Source organism: Microcaecilia unicolor, chromosome 1, assembly GCF_901765095.1.
Source record: "Microcaecilia unicolor chromosome 1, aMicUni1.1, whole genome shotgun sequence".
Lineage (NCBI taxonomy): Eukaryota > Metazoa > Chordata > Amphibia > Gymnophiona > Siphonopidae > Microcaecilia > Microcaecilia unicolor.
The window spans coordinates 184,577,163-184,590,960 of NC_044031.1; the positions used below are offsets into that span (position 1 = coordinate 184,577,163).

At 42.5% G+C, this 13,798-nt stretch overlaps 1 protein-coding gene across 1 annotated transcript in view; it reads left to right on the forward strand.

Moving 5' to 3' along the window:
- The window catches only part of LOC115470195 (glutamate decarboxylase 1-like), a 137,667-nt gene extending 124,241 nt beyond the window's left edge, over positions 1-13,426 (forward strand). The window contains exons 14-16 of the mRNA XM_030203161.1: positions 275-382; positions 1,337-1,426; positions 12,975-13,426. Of these exons, the coding sequence (XP_030059021.1) occupies positions 275-382; positions 1,337-1,426; positions 12,975-13,148 (372 nt within the window). The 3' untranslated portion in view covers positions 13,149-13,426. The remainder of the gene's footprint in view (positions 1-274; positions 383-1,336; positions 1,427-12,974) is intronic.
- The last annotated feature ends 372 nt before the right edge of the window (positions 13,427-13,798 follow it).

A 13,798-nucleotide genomic window follows, 5' to 3' on the forward strand; every position in this document is an offset into this window, starting at 1 on the left:
TCTTTGTGTCTTTCCCACAGAGCTTTGTCAGGCTTTTATGTTTCTAATGCTATCACAGAATATCTTTTGAAATGTTTATATTTAACATAAAATATGAATGCTTTTATTTCCCACAGTTGGAGAATACTTTTCTGCTGCACATAATTTTTCTAAATTCTGATATCAGTTGAATTGAGTCCATCATGTCAGTAGAAAATCAAATATGCACATTTTAACATTCTAATTAACAAAACCGGTACAGAATACCTATTCTTTCACCTTGTGTTTTAAACAGGGCACATGTGGCTTTGAACTTCAGATCAATAAATGCCTAGACCTTGCACAGTACCTCTACATAAATCTGAAAACCCGAGAAAACTTTCAACTTGTTTTGGATGCTGAAGTAAGTTTTCAGACCTTCAGTTACCCTTTACACAGGGATCCTTTTACTGAGGTGCGCTGAAAAATGGCCTGCGGTAGTGTAGGCGCAGGTTTTGGGTGCACACAGATCCATTTTTCAGCGCGCTTGTAAAAAAGGCCTTTTTAAAATTTTTGCCGAAAATGGACGTGCGGTAAAATAAAAATTGGCGTGCGTCCAATTTGGATCTGAGACCTTACTGCCAGTCATTGACTTAGCAGTAGGGTCTCATGCGTTAACCAGAAAGTAATGACCTACGCATATAGAATGCCGATTGACATGCGTAGCTGACACACGTCAGATTTTTGTTTTTTGGACGCGTGTCAAAAATGAAATTACCACCCGGGCCACGCGGTAACAAGCAGTAACTCCAAATTGGCACACGTTGGGCACATTGGCACCTAAGCGGCTTAGTAAAAGGGCCCCACAGTCTTTGCATCACTGTCCAAACCCTAAGGTTCAGACTGAAGAACCCATGTAGAAACATGCCTGTCAGAACTGTATTTGCATATCTCTTCATATCTTCATTTGGACGCGTATTCCTTGAAAATAAATGTCAATGTTAATTGATTGTTTTACTAACTGAGCTCTTGCCAAAGTTCTGATTCCTTTCTCTCTCCTATATCAGTTTATAGATTACCACAACTTGTTATTACTTACTTTCCCCTGCAAATAATGAGTTTTCAGTACAGTTCTCATTTATTGTGACCTCTAAAAAAACTGCAACACGTTCCATTTAGTTTCTTTATATTTGCATTAATGTCATTTGAAACTCAGATGGAACGCATTTCAAAGTAATATGAAAAAGAAATTTCAACTACGAGTTAGTACTCCAAAAATACATTTCCTCTCAATATATTTGACTATTTTGAAATGATGCTTAGTCAGTACTTTGCTATAACTAAATTTGTGATAGTTTTATTCTAAATTATTTTACAGCCTGAACACACAAATGTTTGTTTCTGGTATATTCCACAAAGTCTCCAAAAAATTCAGAATAAAACAGAGCATAAGAGAAAACTTCATCAGGTGAGATTCTATCGCAGCATTATTTAGAGTGTTAGTCGATAAAGGTCATTCTGACTTTTCATGTATAGCAGGGCCTGTTTACTAAAATGTAATGAATTAGAATTTGGTAACTGTTAGCGCATGGCCACGGTAATACATACTGCATCTGTATAATTTAGATTTTGCTTCTTTTGTATACCGCGCTGAACACTAGTTATGGGAAAGCTGCTGTCAAGAAGTGTAGCATTGACATTGACACACGGAGGGCAATTATATTTAGGTACCTAGAGGATGCCTATATGGAACCTATTCTATAAAAGGAAAGGAGGGGCCTACTTTAATTGTTAGAATACTAGTATGACCATGTAGATACGTGCCTATATGGTTAGGCGCAAGCACTTACGCAAACATAGAACTGGTGTAGCGCCTGGATTTCAGGGATACAGACATAACTTATAGTATTCTCTAAGTTAGTGTAAGTGTGAGCCCCATCTTCACTGCCCAAACTCCCTCTTTGTGTGTGCTCACCTACAAACTATGCAATATCAAAGAAAATCGTGCTTACAGAATAGCCTGTAACCCATCATTGGCATTTTAGATGCATATATGCACACATACTTCAGATTCTGGTCATTTAGACACATATTTGGTGTGTAAATGATGGCCCCTTAGAGGTAATTCTATAAAGGGATGCCTGTTTTTAGGTGCCAAGAACCTGCTTATTTGGGGCCTGTCAGTGATGCACTTACCACTAAGACTGCAGTTTTAAAAATCCCCCGAATGACCTTCCAGAAACCCATCACTTCCCATCATTTCCTGACAGTAACCTGACATCTTCAATCATACCCCATATCCCCTGAAAACCTTTTTCTTTTCAGGGATGGGGGGTGGTCCTTAGTGGCTAGTGGGGAATAGGAGTGATCCTCAGACACTTCTGTCCAGCAATACCCTGGTTCAAAACAGGGGCATAGCCATGTGGGGCCTCGGGGGCCTAGGCCCACTGCACCCATGCCTCAGGTATTGCTAGTTGCTTGGCTGGCATGCAACCCCCCTTCCGCATGCACTCTGGTATTTCTCTCCCTTTCCTCTCGCAATCTGGTTTCTGAAACTTTCCTGTGCCCGCCCCCAGCAATGCAATCCTCTTTTAGCAGCGATGAAGATCAAAGCAGCCTCCCATCCATCCTGCAAGCCCTAGAAGCTTTCCCTCTTCGTAACTTCCTGTTCCTGAGGTGGGGCTCTACTGAGGAAAACCTTCTGGGGCTGGCTGGAGGGAAGGCTGCTTTGATCATTGATGCTGTCGCTGCTAAAAGGCAGAGTATTGCAGGGAGGGGGCGGGCAGAGGATGGGAAGTGATGCTGGACCACAGGGTAGGGATTGAAAAGAGATACCAGGCTTCTTCACTCCCTCTCTTCCCTATCCACCCTCCACCATGCAGCACCTTTTCTTTCTCTTCTTAGTGCCTTGAACCCTGGTGGTGGTCTGGTCACATCAATCAAGTGGAGGGCTGGGCTGGGAGGAACTTCTTTCAAGGTTCCTGACAGGAAAGTTAAAGACGTGCGGCACTGCATGCGCTACTTCCTCAGGAAGCTCCACCCCAGAGAGAAAGAGAGAGAGAGAGGATCAATGAGGTTTATATTTGAGGGGGTGGAACTGCCAGAGAAAGTAGCAGTATGTAGAGTCAGGGTCCCACCGAATGGAGAAAGCGCCAAGAGAAAGGAAAGATACTGCAAGATGGTGGGTGGGAAGGGGAGAGACAGAGGGGTGGAAGAGGTAAAAGGGATATAAATGAGGGAAGGAATGTTGGACTGGAGAGACTCAAGATAACGGCAATACTTGATTGGGGTGAGAGAGAGAAAGAGACAGAGGTGGACTGGTGCAAGAGATGGGATGGAAGAGAGAGAGAGAGAGAGAGAGAGAGAAGCAATACTGAATGAGGGATGGGAGAGAGACAATAAATGCTGGATGGGGGGGGGGGAGAGAAAGAGAGAGAGATAGGTGCATACTGCATAAGAGGGAAGGGAGAGATGGAACAATGCTAGATGGTGGGAGAGAGAAAAAGAGATGGGAGGAGAGAGAAAGAAAGGCAATGCTGGTTGGGATAGTGAGAGAAAGGTGAACAATCATGCATAGGAAGGAGAAGAGATATGCTGGTGTGGAGGGAGAGACAGTGGCATTGCTGCATGCCAGAAGCAGAGACAGACAGGGGCAATGGTGGATGGCAGGGGTAGATAGAGAGAAAATGCTGGATGTTGGGGGCATAGAGGTTGAAAGAGCTTGGATATCCGGGGGTGGAAGGTAAGGAGAGATTGGCTGGCAGGGAGGAGAGAGGAAAGAGTAAAAAAAAAAAAAAAACTAGGGAATAAGGATGAAGGGAAAAGATGGAAAACTGTAGGTGGACACAGTAAAAAGAGGGAGAGTGAAGACTGGATAATAAAAATTAATGAAATCTGAATGGATAGAGCAGCAGAAAAAAAAATGAAAGAAAAGTTGAAAGGAACAAACCAAAGTTGAAGCTGGACATAGTGCAGAAGGTAAAGAAGACAGGAGGAGAGTGAAAATGGCAGATGGACAGGAGATCCTTGGAAAGAGTTACGAAAAGATAGAAGAAGGCAGAAACCAGAGAACAAAGGTTAGAAAATAACTTTATTTTTAATTTAGGATTAACCCCTGTTTACAAAGCTGCGCTAGCAGCTGGAGGTGCATGTGTTACTTCTGTGAGCTAGTGGTGTTACAGTGAACTAGATTAGCTCTGTAGGTTCTGAGTGATTTTTGTAGGTTTTGTATTACAGGTACATCACAATATGCTTGGGACAGGAGAGGGTTTATACGTTTACAGACATTACACAAAAATCAGAACTTTTTTGTATTTTGAGTTCCTGGGAAATAAGGCATTTATATTTGTTATAAAGCAAAGTTGAAGGATATGTGCCATTGTGGTAATTTTGAAGGATACTGTGATGTATGTTGAGATGTTAACCAGACTCAAGTCTATTATAATGCCAAAGTTTAAGTTATGGGATAATGTGACTTTATTTTAAAATGTCAGTGAACTTTCAAGATTCCATAAGTGTGTATGTGGTTTATGTTGATGCAGGACAAACTGTTTACTTAGAAATCTGTTATCAAGTAAACTCTAAGGCATTATTTCGGAGTATATCAAGCACTATTCATGCCTAATGCCCCCCATGTTAACTCTGGGCCCCCCCCAAAATGCCAGGTCTGGCTACGCCACTGGTTCAAAATGTTGCCTCTGACTCTTATCAGAGATTGTGGTACAATCTATAGGTATACTTCACCAACGTAACTATCTATAAATGCAAATTTGTTTATTCATTTACTTATACCATATAAACCTAAATGTCATATAACTTAAAACCACTCATCCAATCACACTACTCATGCTTGCTCAATACATACTTACTCATCTACTCATCCAACTAATCACACATCTCTGTTAAATCATTAACCAACTGTTTCACCTTCAATGTTATACCATAGTGGGTTACATTAACATGCTGTGAACAGTATTGAATCATTACACTCTTATAGTTCTAAACCCCACCAAACGTTAAATTCATGCAGAGTCACTGCTGTTCACGTCTCTATATATAGCGTTATCGCTTCTTGTTATTTGTCCATGTCCATATTTACTGCAGAATGTTCCTAAAATTGGTGTGGGTTCAATGATTCAATCCTTCATTCAGGCACATATGCACCAATTCCTTCAAGTTTTTAGTAAAATTCCATGTATATTCCGATGTTCACCAATCACAGCATGTATGGTTGTAAACCCCCCAACTAGCTTGTGCAGTTCTTGTCACTAGCAAATATCCCATATCACTTCTATTGATCTTGTTCGACCCTACACGGTGCCGTGTTTCACTAGAAGAGCGTGGTCAGGGGTCTCTATTTGCCACTACAGAGCGTCATCAAGAATCTGTGTGATTGGAATACAAATAGTTGTAAAACCTCCTTTTGTCATAAACATCCCTTAAATGCTGGCTTTTTACTTGCCAGCCTAAACATTTCACTCACAAAATATACCAAAAATTTTTTTTTCTCATAAATCTAACCAAATTCACTGACCTTCACGGGCGACTGAGACGTCCAACCTGAATGCACTGCTGAGCAGGACACTCACAAAAAACGCCCACACATGCGCATAGCTGCGTGGCGGGAAACTCCCTTTAAATACCCTCATCCATCATAAGCCTACCCATTCTATTTCTTTATTCAACCTGTAGGGTGCCACAGTGTTCCACTGAAAGAACATACGTTGCTCTTTTCTCATCAATATCAGTGGAACATTGCCTCCCCTCGGTGCAGACACCGTCTGCAATACCACAAACTGTAAATCCTGTATTTGGTGGCTTAAAAGTTGCCAATGAGAGACCAGAGGAGCCACAACACGAAGCAATCGAATGTTGCTTAAATGCTCCGCTATCCGAGACTTTGACTTTGCGTGTTATCTGGCCGATGTACCACAGACCACAGGTGCAGGTGATCCCATAAACACATTTCACTGTATTGCAATCTGTGCGATTCCTCAATTGAAACACCCATCCCTGTGTATGTGGAATACTAATATCCATAACCTGCAAAACACATGTACAATATACACAATGTCCACACCTATAATGTCTCCTCTCCCTGTCCTCTGCATGTGAATTTGAATCTTTAATATAAGGCATCAGCCCTTCTCCTAAATTACGCCCTCTAGTGAAGGCAAAATGGGGAAGCTGTTGGAATTGGGGGTGTATAGTTAAAGTAGACCAATGTTTTCTAATAATTTGAACTATCGAAGTGGAGGCCTGTGTGTATGGCAATACACAGGTTAGACACTGTGATACAGGAGAAGTATAGCATTCTGGCTGCATGTTAAAAGCTCTGTTCACGGCCTTGCGTAGAATTTTAGATGGGGATACCAGCATCTGCTCTGCCTGATGCTGATACACCTTACGTGAACTGCATAATCTCCGCATCCTTAAAAGTTGACTGCTGGGAATACTATTTTTCAAATTCACCGGATGGTGACTGCGATAATGCAGAATGGAATTGCAGTCAGTTTTCTTACGGAAGGATTTAGTACTAAATCTGGACTCAAACCAGAACATATGAATGTCCAGAAAATTTACCTCAGAATCACCTATGTAATGTTCAAACTGTATATTGCTATCCCTGTGGTTTAAATATTCTAAGAAATCTTCCATATTGGATCTCATGCTCTTCCATATTAAAAAACCGTCTTCTATGTATCTATACCACTCCACCACATCCACAAAAAATGTGGAGGGGTACACATGCAGACTTTCAAATTGTGCCAATTAGAGGCAGGCCAAAGTGGGGTATTTTCGGAAACCGATTATATAAATATCTCAACTCCTGTCTAGATAAACCATTCCCAAGTAAACTCTTTACCAGTAGACTCTCAATTTTTAAACCAACTGCTCTTTAATGTAGCAATCATATCAAACAAAGAAAAATCAACTACAGTTCAATTGCTTGGAAAAAAATTGTTGCCGTCTGCAGAGTCCATATCTAGCCACCTCAGAGGCAAGGAGATGGCCAGAACCTCAGCCCAGCTGGGAGGAAAAGCTGTAATACTCAACAGAGGAATGCATGTGGGGATAAATGTAGTGATGAATTTTGATGGATTCACAGTAGACTAAGAGAGGGATCAGCCCCTAGAACAGCTGCTGATCAGAAAGGTATACTTGGAAGACTGGGACTCTTTTCTACAGTCCCCAGGGAAGAGGTAGGGCTAGACCTGGCCCAGAACTAAGAGCAAATAGGGAATGCTCACAAGGAGTCAGTCACAGGATACTGCAAACTATAGGGATAGTAACCCTATTACACGGTGCTATCTATGTACAGACAATGCAATTGAATACAAATAATACGCATACTAAATAAATATATAGCAATATACCCTGCCTCCATAAATATGGGGGCAATACAGTTTTTGTTTTGATCTGAGATGACCAGAACTGCATACAGTACTTAAGATGCAGTTGTCGCTTAAATCTACTTTCTTCATTGCTTTCTAAAGAATTCTATTTACTTTTTTTCACTGCTGCAACATAGAACTGAGGCAATATATAAAGGAGAATCCCCTCGTGATTTTGGAAAGGACCACCCTCCCCTTTGTCTGCAGGTGCCTGCAACCTAAATCTGGCCCTGTTTGCACCCCCAGCAGTGTCATATTTGTAGTCCCTAATTCTACCCATTGACACCAATGCAGTTGGTTCTATTGGGGAGTATTCTATAAAAGGTGCTCAAAATTCAGTGCCGGAAAAAGTCAGCACTAAATGCAATTCTATAAAGGACATGTGCCCTAGGAGTAGCCTAGTGGTTAGTGCAGTGGACTTTGATCCTGGGGAACTGAGTTCAATTCCCACTGCAGCTCCTTGTGACTCTGGGTAAGTCACTTAACCTTCATTGCCCCTGGTACAAAATAAATACCTGAATATATGTAAACCACTTTGAATGTAGTTGCAAAAACCTCAGAAAGGCAGTATATCAAGTCCCATTTCACTTTCCCTTTTTAAAATCACTCATAGTGCCTATTCCTGTACCTAACTTTGGGTGCCAGACCTACGCCTCCCGAAACCTGGTGTAAATGCTGATGCCAAGATTAGGTGCACTGAGGGAGTATAACTTTTAGGAATGCCCCTGACACAAACAGGCAAATGGTCCACAAGGGCCAGAACGGCAAAGGGTAAAGAGTTTTTATTTATTTATTTAGCACATTTATACCCCACTTTTCCCACAGTTTTGCAGGCACAAAGTGGCTTACAAAGTACTGATGAGGCTAACACCAGACCAGTTGTTATACAATTGCAATCAAATTAGATAGGATAGAAGGAACAGGGTAAAAAAAGAAAAAAGGAAAGGTTAAAGAGTCTAAAATGGTCCACGGATATGTTATTAGGAAGGACTTTAGGTTATATGTTGAATCCTTAAAGAAGGCATTCTGAGATAGGCTGGTCCTAGGTAAATACCCAATACTGAGACGGTTCTGGTTTGTTGAACAGCACTCATTCCATAATTGGGTGGAAGTGGAGATGAAATCTGCCCCTGAGATGAGTGGTGAAGCGATCCGTTCACTCTATGGTGTTTAGACGCAATTACTAAGTGGTCCCAAAGGCGCTGCTGTAATGCTCAACAGGTGGTGGCCGGGACAGGAGACTATAGCGATCATGCAACAGGCTGGGTGGAAATAGGATCAGACAGAGTACGTCAGGGGGAGTCCCGGAGAGCACTACTACTACTTATCATTTCTATAGCGTTACAAGGCATACGCAGCGCTGTACACCATACACAAAAGACAGTCCCTGCTCAAAGAGCTTACAATCTAGATAGACAGGTAAACGGACAGAACAATTAAGGGTAAGGGAATAAAGAGGTGAGGAAAAAGGACAGGGTAGGTGAGTTAGGAGTCAAAAGCAGTGGTAAAGAGGTGGGATTTGAGTTTGGACTTGAAAACGGCTAAAGACGGGGCTAGAAGTACAGACTTGGGAAGTCTATTCCAGGCGTGAGGTGCAGCGAGACAAAAGGAACAGAGTCTTGAATTAGCAGTAGAGGAGAAAGGGACGGATAAGAGAGATTTATCTACAGAACGGAGTACTCGAGGGGGAACGTAGGGGGAGACAAGAGTGGAGAGGTACTAGGGAACGGCAGAATGAATGCACTTATAGGTCAATAGGAGAAGTTTGAATAGAATACAGAAACGGATAGGGAGCCAGTGAAGTGACTTAAGGAGAGGACTAATATGGGCATAGCGACTTTGGCGGAAAATGAGTCGTGCAGCAGAGTTTTGGATTGATTGAAGAGGAGAGAGATGGCTAAGAGGGAGGCCGGTGAGTAGTAGGTTACAATAATCAAGACGAGATGTCCACAAGAAGAGAAGAAGAAGTTAGCAGCCTGGAGGAACAAGAAGATTCCCGCAGTCGTTTATTGGCAAGAGGGTACGGAGCTTTTATTGGGAACAGACATATCGGGGTAAAAGCTGTGCACAGTTTTTATTCCTCCACATCTGTTGCCAATAATAGTATTTTGGATTTGTCTACTGGACTGTCTGTTTTTTTTTATCTGATCTGCTCTTTTCCCTTTGCATGACTTGCCTATGACATGCTCCTTTTTGAGTTATGCACTTTTAGTTAGGTACCATGCATTATAGAATCCAATAGAATGGACAGAAATATTTTCTTATGCAGGGACATACATAATAAAATATTCTTGGTCCCAGGCAACTATTTACTTAAATCCAATATAATAGCAGAGTGAGGGGGTTGTTTACTAAAGCTTAGCTCAAGTTATCTGCAGCAGGGCCCATTTTATTCCTATGGACCCTCCTGCAGATAGCTCGAGCTAAGCTGTAGTAAACAGCCCCCTGAACGTCATATCAAAACATCTATCATAGATATTTTACCACACTCTTAACATTTTTTATTTTATTAACTACTTTTACGTACAGGATCATCAGAATTCACAGCATCAACATTGCTTGGCCAACTTTCAAAAGCAGCGATGTGCAAATCTTCATCAATCCATCATTTTCAAGATAGCTTCACTTTGTTTAACAACTTAATTAAATATATCCTTAAGAACAGTCCACAAAATAATTGATAGTACTAGCATTGCCAGCACCACATATCTGGCAACTGTTTTCCACGCTGAGAGAACTTCCACCGACATGGCCAGGTTTCGTATCTTCCTTAGGGAAGGGGTTCACTGGAAACGAACAAAGAACATTCAAAGTCTGTTCAATTGGGCGATAGCGATGAAAACAACTGTGTGTGCGAATCCGGTTGTATTCTGGATTTGTGCATGTAACTTAATTAGTTAACAAGCCAGCCCAGCGCCGATAATTGGATGTTAACAAGCAATTACTGATACGAATTGGCTTGAATTAGAATTTACGCCCACAATTGTCTAAGAATATTCTGTAACGTGATGCACATAAATTCTAAGTTTCATAGTTGAAAAGGGGGCGTGGCCATGGGCATGGAATGAGCAGGTCATGGGAGTTACTAAAATCCATGTGTGTTGTCATAGAATGCACCATGTTTTACTTGGCATAACCATCTGCGACTAAATGTAATCACGTGGACAGGCATTCGGCATATTCAATAAACTGCACAGAAATTTAGGCATATTCTAAATTTAGGTGTACTTTATAGAATATGCCTTGGTGTATTTTTTTTTTTTTTTGGCAACAGTTTTTTAGGTGTTAAAGTGAAGTGAAAAGTGGCAACAGGGTCCTGCAAGAAGGCCTGTTGTATTTCATGCACCAGTTTGCTGGCTCAGGAGTCAGTATGCTCATTGCACATAAACCCTGGACTCTAAATATGATGAATAAAGTTGAGCATACAAATCAGCGTGCATAACTGATTTGTGTGCACAAATTAATGGATTAATGAGCCAATCAGTCCAATAATTGGCTAACAACCAATTATTGGCGTTAATTTGCCTCAGTTGGGAGGTACACACACATCGTATCTTATAGCGATGCGCACATAACACCTATAGCACATAATTTCAAGGGGGTGTGTTTAGAGGGTGTTTTCAGGGCATTCCTATGAGTTATGCACATTTTTATAGAATGAAGCCAATCTGCATCTAATATAGGTGCCAGCATTTACACCTGGTTTCAGTCAGCGTAAATACTGTTCCGTCTAAGCTGAATGGGTGTCTTCCAACGGCATTGCTGCCAGTGGGGGTGATGCATCAATACTGTGTTTTCAATCACTAGGGACAGGCAGGTTCCTTGGAGTCCTACAGAGCTTGCCTATCCCTTGATATTGAACATGTGATAGTGAAATAGCACCACTCACTGGCATTACTGTAGGTGGAGGACTCCTGCTCAGCTTAGAGGTAACAGTGGATATAAATGCGGGCTCCTTAAATTAGGTGCAGATTAGGCAGTATTCTATAGAGTATGGATACCCCTTAGAATAGCGCTCAACACCTACTTTTCTCCACGCCAATTTTTTGGTGCAATTTACTGAATCTAAAGTGTAATCAGAATCTTTCAAGTGCTTGACGGTAGGAACCCTGGGCAATTTGCAGAATGGGGGAGGGGAACACATCATAGATTGCTGCATAGGTAGGTATTGCCAAAGATACAGATCAATTGATCAGCAAATTCAAAGGGAGCAAATTACATTGCATTACAGTATTCTTCTATACAGTGGCATTCCTAGGGGGGCTGACACCCGGGGCGGATCGCCGATGCGTCCCGCCCCCCCGGGTGCAGCGCCCCCCCAGAACAGCACGACGCCCCCCCCAGCGAAAGAACCCCCGATCCTCCGGCGAAAGAACCCCCCCCGGGTGCATGCTGCTGGGGGGGGGGGGGGTGCCGCGCGCCTGCCGGCTCTTCGTTTTCATGCTCCTTCTGCCCCGGAACAGGAAGTAACCTGTTCCGGGGCAAAGGGAGCATGAAAACGAAGAGCCGACAGGCGCGTGGCACCCCCCCCAGCAGCGTGCACCTGGGGCGGACCGCCCCCACCGCCCCCCCCTTGGTACGCCACTGCTTGTATACCACTTCTACCATCAGGTTCTAAGCAGTGTACATCAATAAAAAAGAAAACCAAGACAATCTCTTGGGAATGAGGGCATTAAGTTTATGCATTTGGATTTTACTCACACCTTTTTCAGTAGTAGCTCAAGGTGAGTTACATTCAGATGCACTGGCAGTGGCGTTCCTAGGGGGGCTGACACCCGGGGTGGATCGCCAATGCGCCCCGCCCCCCGGGTGCAGCGCCCCCCGGTGCAGCATGACCCCCCTCCCCGGCAAGAGGACACCCCCCACCCCGGTGAAAGAACCCCCCCGGGTGCACGCCGCTGTGGGGGGTGCCGCGCGCCGGTCAGCTTCGTTAGTTTCCATGCTCCCTCTGCCCCGGAACAGGTTACTTCCTGTTCCAGGGCAGAGGGAGCATGGAAACGAACAAAGCTGACCGGCGCGCGGCACCCCCCCAGCGGCGTGCACCTGGGGCGGACCGCCCCCACCGCTCCCCCCTTGGTACGCCACTATACACTGTGTATTTCTCTGTCCCTGGACGACTCAAAATCTAAGTTTATAGGTGAGGCAAAAGAGAGATAGGTGACATCCAAGGTCACAAGGAGGGGTAGTGGGATTTGAACCAGGCTTCCCTGGATTGTAAGACTGGTGCTCTAACCACTAGGCTATTCCTTTGCTCCTTAAAGTTCTCTTAAATAATGAAAACTTTAATTGAGAATTAAAATAGGGATGCAAACTTTTCTATCTCTTTGATGCTCATACAGCAACCCATCCATCATTATGGGAATTGCTGGCTACTTTTATATAGCATGGCTGTGCTTGGGTCGATTGCAGAGAAGTCTGCCAAACAACTAAGCCTCATTAAACATCTTTTGATTGTTTTTCCATCAAAAGTTTCTCATTCTCCTTCACAGTGAAGTCTTGTAATTCATTCATTAACTGTGCATGAACACAGCATTTATAGCACTCTCATACTATTTGCACTCAAAGTGAGAAAGCCCACAGCAAGAAAAATAATAATCTTGACATATTTTCTTTATACTGTAGGTTGCTCCGAAGATTAAAGCACAGATGATGGAAGAAGGAGCAGCAATGGTTAGCTATCAACCCCATGGCGATAAAGTGAATTTTTTTAGAATGGTCTTGTCTAACCCAGCCACCAAGAAATCAGATATTGACTTTCTCATTGAAGAAATTGAGAGGCTTGGGAAGGATTTGTGATATCTGGCATGTTAAATTTGTGTTTAAGAAGATGGTGCTGTTAGAAGCAATGACGTGATAGTTAGCAAGTTCTATGCCAGTAGATTAAATAATTTAATAGGAAACACAGTATAAAAATGTTTTTTTTTTAAATGTACCTCTAAGTGTACCTTACCATTTTCAGACATGTGTATGCTTAGAAGACGTGATTTTGCAACTTACACGTGCAGGTAGTATCTCTTACATATAAACCTAGTGGAATTTGTAAACTTATGTCTCATTTGTGTAAATAAAGCCACTACATATGTTTAAATTATGTCTAAGCCTTTGAAAATGTGCTCTTAATTTCCAACATGCAGAAGGTAGTCTACAAATATATTTAAAATAAATAAATAATGAATAAATACAACATGTACAAATGCACGGCACATGTGCACATTCACAACTTCTTTGGAGCAAATGTAAATTGTGAAGTTGAAATTGTACATTTTTTGAACTGATACCAAGAGACTATGGGGGTTGATATTCAAAGTGATGTCAATGGCCAGGAGAGACTCCTCACCTGTTAAATTGCTTGTATAGAGCTATCCAGGGATATTCAATGGCACTTACATAGTAACATAGAGGGGCATAATCAAATGGTGCCAGCCATCTCCGTGGCTGGCTCCGTA